Source organism: Odocoileus virginianus, chromosome 29 (assembly GCF_023699985.2).
Source record: "Odocoileus virginianus isolate 20LAN1187 ecotype Illinois chromosome 29, Ovbor_1.2, whole genome shotgun sequence".
NCBI classification, from domain to species: Eukaryota; Metazoa; Chordata; class Mammalia; order Artiodactyla; family Cervidae; genus Odocoileus; species Odocoileus virginianus.
Genome location: NC_069702.1, coordinates 13,243,874 through 13,265,243, shown reverse-complemented (window position 1 = coordinate 13,265,243; position 21,370 = coordinate 13,243,874). Strand labels below are relative to the sequence as shown.

At 49.8% G+C, this 21,370-nt stretch overlaps 1 protein-coding gene across 3 annotated transcripts in view; it reads right to left on the bottom strand.

Annotated features, from left to right (window-relative positions):
* EVC (EvC ciliary complex subunit 1) overlaps positions 1–21,370 on the bottom strand; it is a 91,208-nt gene that overhangs the window by 45,758 nt on the left and 24,080 nt on the right. For 2 of the 3 annotated variants that reach the window (XM_070458130.1, XM_070458131.1), the window contains exons 6-11: positions 19,669–19,767; positions 16,556–16,693; positions 12,875–13,033; positions 8,126–8,342; positions 5,354–5,502; positions 2,926–3,024 (exon numbers count right to left, since the gene is read on the bottom strand). In XM_070458130.1, coding sequence (XP_070314231.1) covers positions 2,926–3,024; positions 5,354–5,502; positions 8,126–8,342; positions 12,875–13,033; positions 16,556–16,693; positions 19,669–19,767 — 861 coding nt within the window. The remainder of the gene's footprint in view (positions 1–2,925; positions 3,025–5,353; positions 5,503–8,125; positions 8,343–12,874; positions 13,034–16,555; positions 16,694–19,668; positions 19,768–21,370) is intronic. The other variant, XM_070458132.1, reaches the window with a different exon arrangement.

Sequence of the window (21,370 nt, the reverse complement as noted above, 5' to 3'; positions counted from 1 at the left end):
ACCTTGCCCCCAATCCCTCCTAACACAGGGCATTTCTAAGTGCCTCCTCCCAAGATGTAACTCCAGCAGGGACTGTCCCTCGCTCACACCTGCCAGCTCTCGTCTTATTAGAAACAAGGGTGTCTTTACCTCCTTGACCAGACTTTAACAGGCCAGCAGCCAGACCAGACACGGTAAAGCCAAATGTACAGCATCCTAAGGATACTGCTGGGGGATGAGGCTGTGGTCACATGAGCATCATCAGCAGATCTTTATTAATAGACAAAGCTCTACTCATGACCACCCGCTGAGACCGGCCAGGCACTGGCATGTGTATTTCCTCCTCTAAGCAGTAACCGGCTGCTTTCTCCTGGCTTTGAGGAGGAGGAAAGCAGCACTCAGTCGACCAAGACTTTAGATTTTAATCCCAGCTGAAGGGAGGAAGTGACAGTCTTTTGGACACTAACTCCTGCCTGACGAGAGTGCACAGGGGTCCTGGACATCATCAGTGGCAAGTGCCCCAGAGTCATAGCCCACCAGACTCTCACCCCTTCCCCACCAAAGCAGTGGTCCTCAAACTCTGTTGTGCATCTGGCTGTGATTAACATGGAGGAAACTGAGACACAAGTGAGATAACCTGCTTCGAACTACACAGCTGGTCAGTGGCTGGGATGGGACTGGAGCCTAGGCCAGTCTGGGTTCAGAAGCTTGTCTTCACTGCTGTAGTCACAGCCCGTGCTCACCAGCATGGGTCATGGGGAGCACAAGAGCACTGAAGTTAGACAGACTTACTTTAAATCCCATCTCACTGCAGCAGGCTGGCTGTGGGACCTGAGCAGGATGGTTGAGTCGGCTCAGAGAGGTTTTGTAACCAGCTCATGGTCACACAGCTTGTGAGGACCCAGAGGGGACTAGAGCACAGTATCCTCACTCCCAGCCCAGGGACTTGAGTCCTGACTCCCTTGGGGACGGTGTTGTTCCTTTCTTGCCTGAGAATCTTGGGCTTTGACAAATTGAATCCCACCTGGCTTTTTTCTCAAGAAAACCCTTCCTGGCTCCTCATCTGTGAAGTCAGGAAAATGCAGTTTCTGTCTCACAGGAGTCTCATGAGGATGAATGATGAAATACTCAGAAAACACTTAGGACAGGGGCTGGCCCTGAGCAAAACTGGCTCGGCATCAGTGTCCTGGGGTTGCTGAAACAAGGTACCCAGACGACAGAAGTCTAGTCTCTCAAAGATATGGAGGCCAGAAGTCAGAAATCAAGGTGTCAGCTTCTTCCGGAAGCTCTAGGGGGACCCTTCCTGCCCCTTCCAGCTTCTGGAGGTGCCAGGTGTTCCTTGGCTTGTGGTTGCATCACCCCAGTCTCGGTCTCTGTCTTCACACGGCTGCCTCCCTGTGTGTCTGCGTCCTCATGATGACCATCTCGTAAGGACACCAGTCATCAGATTTAAGGCCAACACTAACTGAGAATGATCTCTTCTCCACTGATCCCAACTGCAAAGCCCCCTGCTTCCACATTAGTTCACATTCTAGGTTCCCCGTGGACATGAAATTTGAGGTTCACCGTTATGGATGGAATTACATCCCTCCAAAGTTCATATACTAAAGTCCTAACCCCCACTCTGACTATATTTGGAGATACGGCCTTGGAGGAGATAGAGAAAGTGAAAGCGAGGTCACAGGGTGAGGTCCAAATCTGATGGGACTGCGGTCCTTGTAAGAGGAGGAGACGCCTGAGCTTTCTTTGCCACGGGAGGGCGCGGTGGGAAGGTGGCCGGCTCCAAGCTGGGAAGAGAGGGCTCATTGGAACCTAACCCTGATGACACCTTGATCTTGGACTTCTAGCCTCTAGAACAAGGAGAAAATAAAAGTCTGTATTTAAGGTCCAGGCTGGGGCGCTTTGCTATGGCGGCCTCTGCAAACTCATACAGATGCCACTGAACCCTGCATTGTTGCCGTCATGATGGGGGTTGTGCTCCTTCCCCGTCCTCGTGTTCTGCCTGGGCTGCCTGCTGACTCCTGGTCCACTAGAAGCCTGTCTCCCACTTCAAAGCCTGTCTCAGGCATCACCTTCTGTGGATGGCCATCTGTGAACTCACCTTCACCCCCCCATCCCCGGTGTCTCTTACCCCTCCTCTCTGCATCCATTGGCAGAGATGCTGTAAGGGCAGTGAACTTGGACTGGGCACGTCCCGGGTGTCAACCACTATCTGGTCTCATGCACATTCAGTGCTCACAACAGCACCGTGAAGAAGGGCATCGCTGGCCCCATTTCACAGATAGGAAAACTGAGTCCTAGAGAGGCCAAGTAATGTTCTGGAGGTTGCACCGTGAGGAGGGAGAACCAGGACGCAGGCTCAGGCCCCCTGAATCCAGGTAGACCTTCTCTGGGGCACTCCCCACCAACGCGGCACACGTCACCTTCCTTCCTGACTGGGGCCACATTTCCACCTTCCCAGCAGCTCTGGGTCCTGCCTGGGGCAGGGTCTCTGTCTGTCTCAGTCATCATCGTATCCCAGAGACCCTCTGACTTTGGAGGGCTTGGGTGCTCTCTCCTGTTTTCTCAGAGCCAGCCCTTGTCCCAGAGCTAAATGAGGTTGCCCAGGGAGAAAGAAGTGGCGCTGGCACTCGAACCCAGGCCTCTGTTTCAAGCCTAACCCTCCTTCCTCATCACCGCTCCACACTCACAACACCCATCGACGCCAGGCCACTCTCAACATGGGTGAGCTGACTTTCAAAGACCCTTGCCTCCTGGAACAGGTGGAGGTGAGGGTCCCAAAGATCTCAGAAATGGAAGGGGCCTCGGATGTGACCTGGACCAACAACTGCCCTCCTTGGTTTCTGCCCAGAGGGTCTCGGGGTCCCTGGCCCCCGAGGCTGTGAGGTTCTCACACATGCCCGGATCCTGAGGTTTCTCTGCCAGTCCCGCCTGGAGGTCACGTACCTGGCAGAGTGCGGCCACGGCCTGGGCAGCCTTGACATCCTCCTCTTCTTCCAGGTCACCCCGCATCAGCCTCTGTGTCTCCAGGATGTCGTGAAACGCCTGTGAGTAAAACAGAGGCTGAATCTGCAGAGAGATGCTGATTTGTTTCCCCGAACAACCTCCTCAACTGACCCTGCCTTGCACATCGGAAGGATGGTCACCCGTGATTTATACCCAAGGAAACCACGGCACAGAAATGTCACATGATTTTCATGGCTTGTGAAATGTGGCTGAGGTCAGGACCAGTGAATCCCATCTCCAGGAAAATAAGAAACTTTTGAATGCTTTTGTCCATCTATCCAACAGGAAAAGACACCAGCCTCCCCCAACCATCTCCCTGCCCTGTCACAAGCCCCCCAGACATCATTTTCTGATTTCAGCTCCTGGGGATCGCCACCCAGGTCTTGGGAGGCCCATCCAGCAAAGCCTGAGCATTATCAGGGTGGTCAGTGGCCAGTTGGGCCCCTCTGACCATGTGGCTGGCCCAGCCTTGAGGAGCCGGACAGAGTGACAGAGAGTTGTGTACCAGATGCTCCAAACACAGTCAGAGAGACACCTGGGGCCCAAGTATGGAGGGTGGACTCCTCTTAGAGGTAAGCAGAAGGGGAAGAGTCCCGGTGAGGGAGATACATAAGCTGAGTCTTGATGGACAAGGAGGGGTCCTTGGAGGGAAGATGGGAAGCCAATCCAAGCCAGGTTCAAGGAGCACCAGCAGCAGTGGAGACGAGGCAGTCAGAAGCCTCTGGTCTGGATGGGAGCAGAACAGGAGGGGACCTGATAGGGAGGACCAGGGGCCAGAGAGGGAGGGGCTGGGCGAGGAGCCAAAGTCCACGCTCATTCATTAGGCCCTGTTCATTGTTTGCCGCCCACTCATTGTTTCAATTATTTGTGCTTTTGTGTCCATCATGCATCTACCCATTCATTCATTTGTTCATGCATTCACTCATTCCTTCATTTCTTCATTCACTCACTCATCTGTTCGTCATTTCTCCATTTATTCATTCAGTTATGTGTTCCTCTGTGGGTCATGAGAAGGAAATGGCACCCCACTCCATTATTCTTGCCTGGAGAATTCCATGGGCAGTGAGGAGCCTGGTGGGCTCCATGGGGTCGCAAAGAGTCAGACATGACTGAGTGACTAACGCTTTGTGGGTCCATCCATTCATTCATTCGTTCACTTACTCTTTCATTCACGCAGGCATCCACTCAACTCTTCCCTCCTTGGTCCCATGTCTCCTGAGCATCAGTGTGCACCAGCCTGGGCCAAGATCCTGGATTGCAGAGCTGAGGCATCACCGTCTCCACACTCAGGACTCCCCCTGAGCCATGTGACATCAGGGAGGAGGACCCAGCAATCTCAGAGTAATAGAAAACTGTATAATCGTATCTTATCACTCTCATTTCAAATGGATCTTCTCAAAGACAGAAGCAGCCCCCACCCCACTTTATGTCAAATCCCAGAAACCCCAGGCATGGGTCCTGGGAGGAGGCTCTGTGGGTGGGGAAGAGCACTGGACCAGGGACCTGGGGATAAGACGTCTCCATCTTTGAGGGTCCCTCTGCTGGCTTCTCACTGGGGGGCAGGGGAGGTAGCCACACTACCATGCTGGCCCCCAGGGAAGACCAGTGTCTGTGCTCTGGGCTGAGCCTGGACCCCGATACGGTCCTGCCATCCCCTTGGCAGAGCAGAGACAAGCAGATGCTCGCACAGAGAAATAGTCAGGCCATGGCTGTCCCTCGTTTGGTCTGGTTGAGTCCCAACAACCTCATTAGTAGGTGCGATGATTCCCAATGCACAGATGAGGAAGCTGAAGCCAAGTGGTCAGCCAGATGCAGCGACAGAGGCAATGTTCAAACCCAGGTCCTGCTGCCCCAGCACCCAAATGCTTAACAACCTTGGGCGACGAGCCGTAGACAAACAGCCCCTCCCCACACACCCATCAACAGGGCACCATGCGGCAGAGTTCTGTCCTCTGAGAACCCCAAGCCCTGGTCCTTCCAGCCTGTGATGCACCAGTTTGTCTGTTTTCCTTCAAGCAGGGTGACATCTTGCTTCCTGTCCTCCTGAGGGTCCCATTATCTTTTATTCCCAGTCATGGCCACGAGCACTGTCCAGCTTGCCCACCTCTTTGGTCCTTCCTGCTTAGCCCCATGTGCAGGGTCCTCCTCTGACTTGCTGCCTGACTCAGCGAGGGGCCCCATCCCTGTCTGTAATTGCCTGCCTCGCACCTGGGACATGCCTGTCCCCTCTGGGGACACTGCCTGGTGACCTCCATTGCAGGCTGGGCCCTTGCCCGGTACCATCTGTAAGATGCCCTCTCCTCAGAACCTCCCACTGCCTTTCCACGGCTATGCCTGTGGACCCGGGTGTGAGTCGGGAGCAGGTCACCTGGAGGAACTCCTCGGGATGGGCGGTCAGCTGCCCCGCAGCCAGGAAGCTCCTCCGTTCCTCCTGTTGGGCCAGCGTAAGCCTTGCCATCTCCTCTGCCTGGTGCACCAGCGAGGCCTTGACCAGGTCTTTGCCTCGCTGGACAAACTCTGCAATTGAAACAAAACAAGGGACATTGCGGGTTGCTCGCCTGGCGAAACCTCACTTGCTGCTTCTTCCAGCACGTGGAGTGTCAGAAACGCTGAGGCAAGTCTCGTTTCTTATTTTCATTTTATCATTTAGGTCTGGTATTAGGAGATCCTCAAAGTCCCTTGTCATTTTTATGGGACCTCTCCCTCGCTTTTTCCCAGCCTGGGGTTCAGAGCAACATGCGAGGCTTTCACCCTGACCTGGAGATAAACAAAGGGGCGTTTTCCTGGAGAGAAGAGTATATGTGTATGGGGAAGGGGAGGAGGGGGCACAGGGAGGGGCCGGTGACACAGGACAGAGGGCCTGAGTCTGCAGGAAGACAGTAACATTTCAGACTGGAGTCGAGATCCAAAAGCTGCCAGGGCGAGTTATTAGATCAGCAGAAGAGGAGGCGGGTGAACCAACGCCAAGGGCACCTGCGGTGGGGAAAGGTAAACTTGAGGCGAGAGGAAAGTGAAAGTCGCTCAGTCATGTCCAACTCTTTGCAACCCCAGGGACTATAACAGTCCATGGAATTCTCCAGGCCAGAATACTGGAGTGGGTAGCCGTTCCCTTCTCCAGGGGATCTTCCCTACCCAGGGATCGAACCCAGGTCTCCCGCACTGCAGGCGGATTCTTTACCAGCTGAGCCACTATAAAGAACCTCTCGGCCCAACCAGGCCCCTCAGCCTCAGAGGCACACCACGCAGAGCGCTGGGAACTGGGGCTGACCGGTGAGCAGGACCCAGCCTAGCTTTCAAGGTGCTCATGGTCCAGGGAAGACGAGAAATGCGGAAGAAGGAATTGTGCTGATGAGGGCTGGGGTGGCGGTAGGGGAGGAGCCACAGACAGTGTGGGACCCCAGAGAAGGCTCCTGGGAGTGGAGACAATGAAGAGGCCAGCCAGATTCTGTTCACTTGGGTTTCGGAGGAGATGTTGGGCAAAGAGGTTGGAGAGGAGGTGAGGGCTGGGTCACAAGGGGCTGCAGCCCTTGGGGACGTTGGTTTCAGCATCTCACCTCCCCCAACTGCCCCACATGTCATACTTCCTTCTGCACTTACCCCAGTTCAGGCAAGCTTCCTAGGGCTTGACCTGAGAATCTGTTTAGCTTCTAACACCAAAGAAAAGAGTGCAGCCAGGAGAGACCAGGGTCCTACCTCCACCCCTGACTTTTCTCCTTGTCTCCTCTGTCTTGTCCCATTTCACAGGAGCCCCACCTAGGGGGCTGCTTCACCATCCCAGCCCGGCCACTCCCTCCCACTGGTAAAGCCCCATCCACCATATTTGGTGACCTCAAGGCCAGAAGCATTCAGATTCTATGCCGTCCAAAGTCCCAGCCACAGCAGGTTTCCAGGTGGTCACACATGACCACGTGAAACCATAGCTCCCAGTGACACAGACATCTGTGGAACAGCCTGGTTGGAGTTCTGAGTCCCAGGACTGAGAGCTTGCCCTCTGACCCCACCTCTAAGGGGCAGTGGGCAGCTATGTCAGACAAGACAGAACAGCTGCAATGGGACCAGGCCAATGGCTGCAGTGGAAACCTGGTGCTGGAGACTGAACTGTGTCCCCAAAATGATGAGCTGAAGTCCTTAGCCTCACGTGCCTGCCTTTGGAGGTGGGGCCTATGAAGTTAAATGAGGTCCTAGGGATGGGGCCCTAATCGCATAGGGTCGGTGCCTTCTAAGAAGAGGAACTCAGATGAGAAAGCTTGCTCTCTGCCATGTGAAACGTGGTGAGAGGGTAGCTATCTGCGAGTCAGAAAACAGGCCGACAGCAGAAGCCAAACTGGCTGCACACTGATCTTAAACTCCAGACTCCGAAACCATGAGAAACAAAAGTGTGTTGTGGATGCCACCCAGCCCATGGCATCCCATTATGGCTGCCCCAGCAGGTAAGACACTCAAGCCTCCCTGGTCCTAACAAGGTCCCCAGGAGCTGCTGGAGACCTTGTTAGGCACACAGTTCCCCTGCCATACAGACTTCCTGACCTGGAGAGGCCCCGGATGTGCTTCCACTCAGGCCACAGGCGCACACACAGCCTCGGCTCAACGCTGAGGGGCTCTCCTCCCGAGGTCCAAGGCTGTGCAGAGGGGGTACCTGCCCTGCAGGTGGAAGACCTGGGTTTCTCCCTGAGGGTCCCACCAGCGGTGTGAGCTGCACTGTTCTGGGTGCCCTTGATGTCCTGAGCCCTGACCTGCCCATCTCAGGGTCCAGCCTGGGGGCAGCAGCATGTGTGGGAAACAGTCACGCCCAGTTCCCTGACCACCAGCCACCCTCATCCACCTGCAGCTGAGCCAGGCCCCGAGACTCCTGTGGGGCTTCTGGGCTTTGTCCTCTGCATATTCTCGGGGGGTCTCTGCCAGCCCGAATCACTGATGACGACAAAGCAGGCAACACAGGACCCTAGGAGGCAGCCCTATTACCTCTGCTTCATGGGAGGACCATCGAGGCTCAGAGAGGTTAAGTGACTGGGGGTGGCAGCCCGGGCTAATCTCATGGGAGCTACTCCTGACGCCTGCAAGTGCCAGCACCAGCCCTGGCCCCCATGGCCTGCAACATAGTGCGGGGACCCAGGCGCCCCGGCCTGGCCCGCTCACTCACCCCTGCTGAAGCCCTCCGCCTCCTCCCAGAAGGCCTTGTGCTGCTGGGTTAGCAGGTCCTCCTTCTCCCGGCCAGACAGCTTCCCCTCGACGGTCAGCAGCTCCAGGCTGCGGGAGATGCCTGCCAGGCGGCACTTGGTCTCCTCCTGGACCTGCAGCTTCAGGAACTCCATCGTTTTGGCCACATGCGCCCGCCCCAGCGTCCTCTCCAGGGTGTCCTGGGAAAATCAATATGGAGGGCATCAGGCTGGGACATCCAGAGTCAGCATTTGGCCACGAGGGGCTGTTAAAGGCTACAGGCTCCATCCTGGGGCCCCCGGTTCCCAGTGAGCAGAGCACAGAAGAAGGTCCCACTCTCCTGAGCTTCCTGTGTGCATGTCTCAGATGGGGGCAAAGTGGTCCCTCATGGGGACGTGGTACGGCCGATGCTGGATGACACGCGGAAAGAACCTGGTACACAGTGAATGCACCACAGCGGGCTCACTCGTCTCTGGGGAAAGCTCAATAAATGCACACAACCAAAGAGAAAAGTCCACCTCCCTCATCGTCATCCTCCCAGGTCGACGGGGCCTCTGGCCTCCATTGGATGTGGAGGAGGGCTGGGAGAAACAGTAAAGGTCACAGGACTTCCTGGCCTTCGAGCTTCTGGAAACCAGAGCACTGGGGATTAAAGAGATTCTCCAGGTAAGATTGACCGGGAGGATGACCCCAGCCGGTAGACTTTAGAACAGGTCTGCCAGCCCTACTGGGCTGTCCTTCACTGAGGACACAATCCTTGGAAAAGATGCCTCCCCCATGTAGGAAATGTCCACCAAGGGCAGAGGCGGGCCCTGCAGGTCTGCATCTAGGGTCCTTCCGTCTCCAAGAGCAGCGGCTCAGGGAACCGTGTAGAATGGGAGCCCAGGCATGGTGTGAGAGTCGCAGGCCCTGTCTTTCAGCGGAAGGACGCCTTTCCCTCCTGGGGTGGTCCCCCAGACCCCCGGCACTCCATGGCCATGGCCTGAGTTAGCTTCAGCGCCCTTCTCCCCATCATACCTGCACCCCTGCCTTCTCTACATCCCTCCATCTCCTTCCTGCTGGCCTAGAGCCAGGCCCAGCTCAGGCCCTGGTCAATTCCACCTGGGCTACTGCCCTGGCTTTCCTGGCATCCACCTGCCCCCTCAGCTCCTCCCTGCATGGCAGACGGAGAGCCCTTTTTGTGGTGCAAACGTTATTCTGACATCCCCGGGCCCAAACCCTACAATCACTTCCTTCGAAGCAAATCTAAACTCCCAGGCACAGTGGACGAACCTTCCCGAACCAGGCCTGGCTGGGCCTCCAGCCTGGTCCCACACCCATCCTTGCTCCGGACTGCCCAGCACGCCCGGCTTTCAGGGCTGGCCACAGAGCCTTTGCACACGCAGGGCCTCCTCCTGGAACACCCTGCCCACGACCTCTCACTCTTCTGCCTGCCCAGGTCCTAATCATCTCTGTGGACCATGTGGTGGCTTCCTTGGTCTTTCTCCAACCCCTCGGTCCCTCCTCCCAGTTCCACGGCGCCTGTGCCTTGTCTGGACCAAGAGCCCTGGATGCAGGGGCCATAGCTGGGGCCATACCCACCACTCAGCCCTGGGCCTCACTGTTTGCTGAGCTGCATTGGTCTGCATTATAACATGTGAACAGGGCCAGGAAAATGACACCCCAGTTACAGACAAGAATGCTGAGGTTTATTCCGGAAGGCCATCAAACTAGCCCAGGGACAGTGGGCCTCCTCCAGTTCAGTTCAGTTCAGTTCAGTCACTTAGTCATGTCCGACTCTGCGACCCCATGAACTGCAGCACGCCAGGCCTCCCTGTCCGTCACCAACTCCCAGAGTTTACTCAGACTCATGTCTATTGAGTCGGTGATGCCATCCAACCATCTCATCCTCTGTCATCCCCTTCTCCTCTCACCTTTAGTTGGGCTTCCTCCAAGTAAATAAATAAGCCTGATAGCCATCAGTGGGCCCATAACCACTAGAGGGTGCAAGAGGATAAGCTCTCAGTGCCGGAGTGGACGGCAAGTGGTCCAGCCAGGCTCCCAGGTGAGTGGAAGGCGTCCCGTGTCCAGAGCAGCCGCCTCTAAGACGGTCCTCTAAATGAGGCCACCTGTCTGGGCAGTGACAGTGCACTCTCTGGATTTATATTTAAGGAAAGACAGGAATGGAGAGAGGTGAGCAGGAACACAGGAGCATCAGATGGGAGGCAGGAGGGGAACAAGGAGGTGCAGGGGCCACTGATGGCTCTGAGTGTAGCTGGTCCTCAAACCTACCCGGGCTCAAACCTGGCTCCAGACCTGCACAGCCTTGGGCACAGTGGATGTGACTTACAGAGTGTATGTGATCATTAAGTAAATCAAAATATGTACAGCACTTAAAATAGCGACCAGAAGACAGTAGGTGCTGCAGAATGCAAGCCGCTGTCACAGTTATCTACAGCAGGTCTCCACCTCTCTCCTGGCATCCTCTCTCTCTTGAACATCCCTAGAGACTGATTCTGATAACCTCTGGGGCCCTTTCTAGGGTTCTTCCAGTCCTGATATTCAGCGATGCCGTGAGATACATTCCGACTGCCCAGGCCAGAACACTCAGATGTCACTAGCCTGGGAACTTAAAATTCTTCTGGAGCTTATCATCAACAGACTCCATCATACAGAAGCTACTTTTTATTTTTGGTACATAGGATGCAGACAGAGCCAAGCCATCCCACTTCTGTACAAAGATTATAGTCTTTTCACACATCATTACAATGATTTGTTTATATCTCTTTTCCCTACTGACACGTGACCTGCCAGAATCCAATCACTAGCACATACTGAGCACTCCCACTGGGTCAGGCTCTGTTGTAAAGGCACTACCTGTCATCCACTTTCTAACACTCTCAGAGCTGATGCTATTTGGATTCCCATTTTACAGATGAAGAAACTGAGTCCCAGAGAGATTAAGTAACCTGCCCAATGTCACACGGCTAATAAGAGGCAACTGTGGAATGGGTCAGGATTCTAGCTCAAGTCTGCAGCACGGTTTCTATAACAGGATGTGGCACACAGTAGGTGCTCATGAAATGTTGACTGAAGGAAGGATCTACTGATAACCTGGAGAAAATTCTTCCCCTTCTTCCTCTCTGGAGTGACTGGCTAATATTTGGGCCAGAGTCAGATAAGGATACTTTTTTATTCCCCCTGTATCAATATCCTGCTGATGGAATAATAATTAAATACAAAGAGAAAAGAGTAAAAGGAAAAAAAATTTTTCTCCTTTAATGAGCATTCATATCGGCAGCCTTATCAAATTAAAGTCCAATTCAAAGGGGCTTGGACAGCAAACCAGGGTGTTTGGGGTGCAGGCTGAGGGATGTCATTAGACAGTATGGGGGACCCAGGTGAGTCGCTTGGCTGGTCCCTCTGCTCACTGGGAATGAAATATCTGTGTCTATCTTTCAGAAGTGCAGACGAGAGAAAGGAAACTATGTGTACGTGATAAGCAAAAGCAGAGAAGGTTCTCTGCGCACCTGGGAGTGTGTTAAAATGCAGACCCTGATTCGGGAGGGGAGCAAGATTCTGCATTTCTAAACAGCTCTCAGGCGATGCTGATGCTGCCGGTCTGCGGACCACACTTTGAGGAGCAGAGTGGTTTGTGCAGAAGCAGAAGGGATCTCTCGGTTCGACAGGGCCATCTCCTCTCTGAGGAGCTGAGTCTTGGAGCTGAGGGCAGGGCGGCTGCTGCAGGTTTCTGAGTCAGGTGTGACCTGGACGGGTGCATGGGTCTGAGCTCATGAGTTCTCAAGGTCAGAGGAAGGGTTAACAGGTGCATAGTGTCCTGGGCTTTACAAACAGCCGGGCTAGTCCAAAACTCCCATGGCAAAGCCCCATGGTGACTATGAGTTACTGAGCATTTCCCAGGGCCCTGCCTGCAGCACATCCTGGGATGGAAATTTTTTATCAGTAATCAAAGCTCAGAGGGGTTAAGTAACTGATTCAAGATCACACAGCTTCAACTGGCTAAGCTTAGATTCAAAGTCAGATTTGGATTTGTGGATTCCTCTGAATCAGTGGTTTATATTCCCAGTTACACATCAGAATCGTTGGGGCTGGGGGGTTTAAAAACCGGCAATGCCAGGATCTTCACTTCAGACCAGTCAGATTGGATTTCTGTGCAAAAGGCCTGGGGCACAGGCATTATTTTAAGCTCCCTCGGTGATGATACAAGGGGCCATCAGGAGAGCTACCCGAAGCTCCGTCCACCAGTGGGCGTCAATTTTGACCGCTCACCTGGAACCTTAAAAAACCTAGACTTATTAAGTCAGAATCTCTTGGGGAGGGACCCATCTTGGATTCAAATAGCAGTACTTTTTCAACCTCCTCAGTTAACCTCAATGTGCAGCCAGAATTGAGAACCAGTGTTCTATGCTGTACTGACATGGAGTTGGCAGGGTTTTCCATTAATGGAATGGACGGATGAATGAATGGATGGATGGATGGATGGAGAGATGCATAGAAAAATGACTGATGGACAGATGGACTGATGGATGGATAGACAGATGGATAGGTAAATGCCTGATGGACAGATGGATGGGTGGATGGGCAAATGGATGTACTGCTTTTCTCTGGCTTCTGTATCCCCGTCTACAGTATACAGGTGTGGAACTTAATTATCCTTGTGGCCCTCCGAGCTTCTGATTCCACATCTCTAGTCTGAATATCACGTTCACTCCCTGCCCCCATCCAGCATTACCAGAGCCTGCAAATCCTGAGAATCGCGCAACAGCCCTTCGGCTGCAATCATTCTTTCTGTCAGAGTCATTGTGAGCTGTCGAGCTTTGGAGCTGGAACACTTAAATTGGTCCACCAGAAAGTGCTGGATGTTTTCCATCTGTTTCCAGAAAGCTTCCATCTGTGAAATGAGAATGAGAAGCAAGAGGTGGGGGAGAGAAAACTTATTTAAGAAAGGTATAAAGCTGTCTGGTTCAGGCTTGAGCATTACTATTCATCCCTTATCACAAACTCAGATTCTAAACACTTCCACAAGTCAGAGCAAGTTATCTTGGCAACAATCACATTCTCCAGAAGTTCCTCCTCGTGCTTTTGTGGGTGCCAGTCAGCTTCAAGGCAGCTTTTCAGCAAACACCAGCGCACGACTGATAAGGAAGGAAAACAAAATGAGATCCCCCAGCTTAAGCAGCTGAAAGACAGCTGCTTAAGAAAAACAGCCTGTGATTGCTGGCTGGGATGGGGAGGGGAGGGGCTCATGAAATTCAACAGTGTGCTCCTGGAAGCTTCCGGATCTTTAAAAGGGATTAAATCCATCCTGGAAATAAAAGCATGGATGGCCATTTAAATACTAATTATTGCCCTAACAGTACAAAAGAACAGTATGGCAGAGATGATGATAACCGTAAAAACATTTTGCTTTCCAGTATTTTCCCTTCTCCTCAATCTTGGGCTTCCCTGGCGGCTCAGACAGTAAAGAATCTGCCTGCAGTGCAGGAGACCTGGGTTGGGAAGATGCCCTGGAGGAGGGCATGGCAATCCACTCCAGTATTCTTGCTTGGAGAATTCCATGGACAGGGGGAGCTGGGTGGGCTATAGTCCATGGGGTCACAAAGAGTCAGATACGACTGAGCGACTAACACTTCCCCCCCATCTTACTGGGAGCAGAGCAGGAAATCGCCAAGTGGTTTAGATTGTCAGCCTCCCAGAGCTCGAAGAAAAACGATACCTGGAGTCATAACAACTTTTCTTTATGGTATGCAGGTTATACGCCAGGTTCCATGTATCACACATCTCATTTTTAGATAAAATACATATCGGAAGGACAAGGAACAGGCTCCGGTAGTTAGGTCACTGGCCAAGAATCAAGAGGGAGAGGGGAATTGGATTCAGTCCCTTCAGCTCCCACAGCGGTAGTTTTCTCCAGCTTGGCTCCACCCTTCAGATGCCAAGATGGACATTTCTCGCTCAGCAGCGTGTGGGAGGGTCAGGGCTTAGTGGTATCAGAAGTCCATGCTGATCTTGTTGTTATGGGTAGAGACAGATGGAGACCTGAAACTCTGAGTCAACCAAACAAGCCATCTCTCCTGGGCATGGCCAGGAGAAAGCCCACACCCGTATGAACTGGCATCTCTTTGAAAATTTCGTTTCCCATCTCCTGGGCCTCATGGCAGCTCAGCAAACCCTTTATCGACCCCCACCACCTCCTCACTCACATTCACACCCTGCTCTTGCCCTTCTCGTCCCATCAGATGACCTCCTTTCCAATCTCTATCCCAGAAGGTGGACTCAGTTCAGTTCAATTCAGTCGCTCAGTCGTGTCCGACTCTTTGCGACCCCGTGGACTGCAGCACACCAGGTCTCCCTGTCCATCACCAACTCCTGGAGCTTGCTCAGACTCATGTCCATTGAGTCGGTGATGCCATCCAACCATCTACGACAGAGGATGAAGGTGGACTACCGCCCGTGAATCCCCGCACATCCGGAAACAGAGTTATCCATCCCAGCAGCTCTGCCTCTTCTCTTCCTGCCTCAGAGAACTAGGGTGCCCACCCCGTTGTTCTGAAAAACTCGTAATTCCCTTAGTGTCCATGACATGATTTTCTCCTGGTTCTTCAAGGTCTATACTCTGCTTCTTGTTTTGATTTTCCTTGAATCTTACTCCTTCAATGCTCACAGGATCCAGGATTTGGCATAAGGCTTTTTACTACCCCTTCTACATGCACTCCTGGACCACAGGCATCTCTGTTATTGGATGATACCAACTCTTTGGACCCCTTGGACTGCAGCATGCCAGGCTTCCTGGTACTCCTGGGCCAGAGTCCTCTCCATTATTGGATGCTGCCCATACATCAGAGAATCTTCTGAGAACTGTCAGTCCTCTGCTTGAAATGGTCAGACAAGGACAAGGTGTCCCACTGCTCTGGGGAGACCATGGACCACTGGAATCTGGGTTAAGCACCCTCCCTGAGCCATCTCATCGAACATCCTTGTTCTCCATGTGCTCCTACCTGAGCTCAGTGGAGATGCTCCATCTCCAGGCATCTCCAACTCAAGATATCAAGCCACACTCAGCATTTTCCCTCCCGACTTGATGTCATTCTGGGGCCCTTATTTCCATAGACCTGATGCTCTACACCCTCTTCTTCCCACCATCACCTACTCAGACACAACCCTCTCAGCTCGCCCCCTTTTTCTTACCTCTCCATCCCTACTGCAACTGCTTTCATGAAATGCCTACTGCATTAGCCCCCAAACTCCTAACGATCCCCTGTTCAGCAACCTGGGCGGTGCTTCTAAAACAGAATGAGCCAAGCCACCCTCTGCCACTTCAGTGACTCCCATCTCCTTGGCATGAGATGAATGCCCTCAGGGGAGACCTCTGGCTTTATCTTGCTCAGCCTGCTTCCTGCCCTGGCTCCCTTCTCTGCCCAACCAATGGACAGCATCCGTTCACACTTCCCCCAAAACCCCATCATGGCCCTTTCTTCTATGCAGAGTTTCCTAACCCTAGAGAGTAAAATGAATAGCATCCTCCACTGTACCTCAGTCTTACCATATATCCATTTATCATGGTCTCTGTAAGCCACAAAGCTCTCACCTGCTCACCTATTGGTTCCCCTACCAGACTGGCCTGAGTATCTTCCCAGAAGGCCCAGGTCTAAGCTCATTGTGAATTTCTAGTGTCCAGCATAACACCTGGGTGCCAAGGAAATATTTGTTTAATTCAGAATATATGAACAGCGGGTAGTAGAACGTCAAAGCAAAAAAGAGAATTTGAGGGAAGCCATCCTCTTTGGAGGGCCCTCCAAAGAGGATGGCTTCCCTCATAGCTCAATCCATAAAGAATCTGCCTGAAATTCAGGAGACCTGGGTTCAATTCCTGGGTTGGGAAGATCCCCTGGAGAAGGAAATGGAAACCCATTCCAGTGTTCTTGCCTGGAGAATCCCATGGACAGAGAACCCAGGCAGGCTACAGTCCATGGGGTAGCAAGAGTCGGACATGACTTAATGACTAAACCATTCATCCTCTTTGGAATTTAAAACATGCTTTTATTAGTGATGCCTGGAGTTTGAGCAGTTAGCAGCTGGCATCTGCTCTAACCCACAGGGCAGTAATGTCACAGAGGGTTAGGGCGATATTTGCTTTGAACAATAAAAAGATCCATCTAAAATTTAAACAAGGAGAATTCATTAAAAGAAAGAAAAAAAAAGGCTCCCTCAGTAAATCTTGGCCCCTTAATTATACCTTCTCTAACACTTAACTTCAGAAATGGGAAACTTGGCTCCAGGGCATATTTAATAGTCAAATACAACAGAGAATTCGAGTATTAAACATGCTTCTAGGTACCAGCTCTTTAATCTTGCCAAATGCACTGTCCCAGAAACCACGCTTTTTATAGGGGAAAGAAAATCCACCACATACATAAGCTATTAGCTGCTCAGAATATTCTCTTTCCTTCTTCTCCACATCTGCCAGGGTGATGTATTCGGAGTCACTGCCACCCAACATCTCTGTATTTGACAGCTTGACCTGAAGTCTCTTTTCTAATTCCTCCAAATCCTGGAGAAAAAAGAAAAAGACAAAGAAAATCTAATGTATCTTAAATTCTAGAGAAGAAATGCTTTTATTTTTCACCACATTATCACAAAATATTTCTTATGATAATGCTCTGGGTATTGTTCTACTGAAGGATTGATGATAAAAATCTATTTTTCTCATTAAATGTAGAGTCTCAGGAATAATGAATTATGTATTTTCTTCTGTATTTTCCTAATCTTTCTCCAAATAGGACATACTTTAGAAACAATGAAAAGTATCTTCCAATCTTGATGAAGTTCCAGGAACATATCATGGTACTCTGGAGTGTTGGGATGGAATATTTCCTCTCCACTCCTCTAGTTTCCATGGGGAAGGATTACTTAGTACACCCCAGGGAGGAAGTGATATGTATTTGGTGGTTCAAAAGCAGGAAGTGAGCGTAGACTCTAGCTTGCCCAGCCTCATCCTCTTTGGGACAGACCATTCAGGGGAGGCTACCACCCTGGTGTGGCTTCAGTCTAGAGTGACCTGGGGAGCAAGGGTCCCTCTTGTGTGTGGGGAGGCCTGAGGTGGCCCAGCTTTGCCAGTAAGTGATTTAGGTAAGCAATTTAACTAATCCCGGATTCAGTGTTAGGAAGCCATGATTGCTATATATCTAAGTCACACCCTGCAAGCAGGTTCCTCTCAGCAATAAAGCTGACATTTATATACATGTCTCCCCAACACTTTCTCTTAATTAAATCAGATCTTAGAAGGAAAAGGAGAAGCCTATGTATGGAGTTTTGCAAACCCCCATGCAGAGTGTGGGTGGCCGTTCTGTTTTCTCCAGACCTGTGTTCACTGACATGAAATCAACACTGGTGTGGGTTCAGTTTCATTAGGAAAACTGCTGCTGATTGTCCACGTGGAAGCCATATGTGGCTCTTAATTCTCACAGCAGCTCTACCAGAAAGAAACGAGGGTTCCTTTCCAGGTGAGGAAGCTCATCTACGGGAAGTTGAGACATCTTGTCCAAAGTTACCCAGTAGGAAGCGGTATGCTAGGTTAAGTGCCTTAGGCCCATGGGCTCCAGAGACCCACTCTTCCAACTGCATGTATTATCTGCTTCTCTCCAAAGCAACTGCCATTTTCTGGGTACTTCTCATCCTCATATAGAGGTTCTAAGGCTGCTATCAATATTAAAGAAAAGTATGCATTTAGAGTCCTCAGACAGACTGTATCCAGTGAACTGTAGCCACTATAATAATTAAAATGCTCTGTAAATGGCTGTGGTGAGATTTGATCCCAGACCTGCAGACACCAAAGCTTTTATTCTTGCTATAAGACATACGACATTGTTTCACTACTCATAATACTGCAAGTATCACCACATAATCAATATTATTTGTTGTTGGAGAGTCATTTAGACTCATTGAACCTCAACTTCCTTGGCTGTAAACAAAAATAATGATGGCCACTCACAGGGCTGCTGTGAAGATTGAATAATATGTGTAAAGCCCTGTGTGCACTACCTGATGATCACAATAGTGGTGGTACTCAGGATGATGACGATGATGAAAATAAAAATGAAGATGGTCTGCCTTTTCCTTGGGATGTAGTGATGAATCCTCCTGCATGGAATCCAGAGGAATAAAGAAGAAACATTCCTTCCTGGTCTCCCGAATCTCATGGTGGTGGTGATAAAGATGATAATGGTGACCTTGATGAAGATAATGGTGATGGTGGCAGTGAGGGTGATGTCAATGATATGATAATGAAGGTGAAAGTAGTGAAGCAGAAGTGATGATGATGAGGATGATGGTGGAGGGGGTGACAGTCATGGTGATGAAGATGATAATAATGCAGATGATGCTGGTGATGGGAGTAATAAGAGTGATGGTAACGACGAGGATGGTGATGATGAAACGCTGGTAGTGCTTTTGGGAAATGAAGAGAAGCATGGTGATGGTGGTGGTGCTGACAATGATAAGAATGACAATGAAGATAATGATAATGGTGGTGACAGTCATCAAAAGAATGATTATGACAATAATGAAGATGGTGGTGGTGATGGTGACAATGATGATAATGATGGTGGTGTTGGTGACTGTGTTGGTATTAAAATGATAATAATGACAATGATACTGATAATTATGGCAGCGATCATCAGCCTCTAGCTGCTACTGAGTGTTCATTGGAAGGACTGATGTTGAAGCTGAAATTCCAAGACTTTGGCCACCTGATGCGAAGAGCTGACTCATTTGAAAGGACCCTGATGGTGGGAAAGATTGAAGGCAGGAGGAGAAGGGGACGACAGAGGATGAGATGGTTGGATGGCATCACCGACTCAATGGACATGAGTTTGGGTGGACTCCGGGAATTGGTGATGGACAGGGAGGCCTGGCGTGCTGCGGTTCATGGGGTTGCAAAGAGTCAGACACGACTGAGCAACTGAACTGAACTGAGCTGCTACTTTGCTACATGTTTCATACACAACTCTCTTCTCCTTTCTGTAATCCCGTAGGACAGGAATTACTATCCCATGGCACAGATGCAAAACCTAGCATTCTGAGAGTTTGTGAAAGACAGACCATGGATCAACCTCTACTGCCCTGACTTGTTTTGCTGTGCATAAAACAATGTAAAGGTTGTATAAAAGGCTGAAAAGAGAAGAATACAAAGTGGTATTAAGAGTTGTAACTAATAAACAAGGTATATATTTTAAAATACCCCCAAACTGTACAGAAAATAACATCAATAGTGGTTCTCTTTGAGTACTGGATATGACTGACATTCTTTTTTCCTACTTCAAATATTTTTCTACATTTTAATAATATATATTGTTATCTTTATGTTTATACCTATAGTTTTATATATCATTATATTGTGTTGAAAACTGTATGTTGTAATAAAGTATTTTTATACATAAAATAAAAGATACTTTCCTATGATATTATGTTTTATATATCTTAATAAACTATTTTTAAGTTACTTTGCAATATAGGTTGAAGACTTACATTTTCTTGCTTTGAAAGAATCTTCTGGTATAATTCATCATCAGACTTCTTTTTAGGGAGAAGGTCAAGTAGGCACATTTTAAAAATCTGAATAAACATCTATTGCCGAAAAGGGAAACAAAACAACAAGAAAGATTTAAACAATGGTATCTCTACCCCTCCTTCCTTTTTCTCCTACCACCTTCTTTCTCCCCTTCCCCCAACAATCTTGGCTCTAGGAAAAGACCTCAGATTTAAAACCATGACAGTGGCCTATAATGTACTGTATTTTCATGAAGCTTCTAAAGAAAAATGCCTCATCTCTCCCACACATATTTATAAGGAGTCTACTCTTTGGGAAGCCCCCCACTTTCCCTATTTCCATGAGTCAAGAAAACAGACAAGGCAAAGGGGGAGTTGCTTCTCTGTGGAAACAATCAGAAGAACACTTGTAAGAAATTAGGATGTGTGAAGTCATCCACTCCAGCCCCCTGTCTCAATGGATGGAGGTGTCCTTTAAATCAAGAAGGGTCCTGTATAGGCAGGGACACCTTGGCAAGTCCAGGGGTGCCCTCTCCACAGTTTGTTTAATCATTCACCTATTGCAGGACATCTAAGTCTTTCCAGTTTGGGATTATTCTGAATAAAGCTGCTATGAACATTCATATAGAGATTTTTGAGTGAACATTAGATTTTCTGGGATGAATGTCCAAGAGTACAGTTTCTGGGTCTTCTAGTAACTGCAAGTTCAATTTGATGAGAAACTGCCTGTTTTCTGGAGTGGGCTTTTATAGTCCTACCAGCAATGTATTAGTGATCCAGTTTCATCACATCCTCACCAGCATTTGGTGTTGCTGCTGTTTTTATTTTAGCCATCTTGATAGGTACGTAATCACATCTCATGTGGTTTTCATTTGCATTTCCCTAATGACTTAAGGGAATAACAGAGGATGAGATGGTTGAACGGCATCACTGACTCAGTGGACATGAGTTTAAGCAAGCCCTGGGTGATGGTGAAGGACAGGGAAGCCTGGTGTGCCGCAGACCACGGGGTCGCAAAGAGTAGGTCACAACAGAGTGACTGAGCAACAGCAATGGCTTAATGATGCTGACTGTCTTTTCATGTGCTTTTGTGTGTGTTTACCTGTCAGCCATATATTCTTTTCAGTGAAATAGCTGTTCATGTCTTATGCTCATGTTCCAATTGGATTCTTTATTATTTCTATTGAGGCTTGAGAGTTCCTTATATATTGTAGGTACTAGTTCTTTTTTAGAATGTGGTGTGCAAAAGATTGCCTCAGTGTTTTCATCCTCTCAACAAGGTTTTTTTGCAGAGCAGAAATTTCTTATTTTGATGAGTTTCAATTTATTAGTTTTCCCTTTTATGGATCATAATATTGGTGTTAATCTAAGAGCCCTTTGCTTAGATCCCAAAGACTTTCCTCCTTTTTTAAAAGATTTATAGTTTTATACTTTACATTTAAATAAATACATGGCCATTCTGAGTTAATTTTTTCATGAGGTATGAGGTTTTTTTTTTTTTGAGGTATGAAGTTTAGCTTGCGGTTCATTTTGGTTTGCTTATGGATGCTCAACTGCATAATTCATTGAAAAGATTAACATTCCTCCATTGAACTGCACTTACACCTCTGTCAAAGGTCAGTTAGACATATTCATGAAGAAGGCATCTTTTGTTTTTGAGAACTAATTGACATAAGCAGCT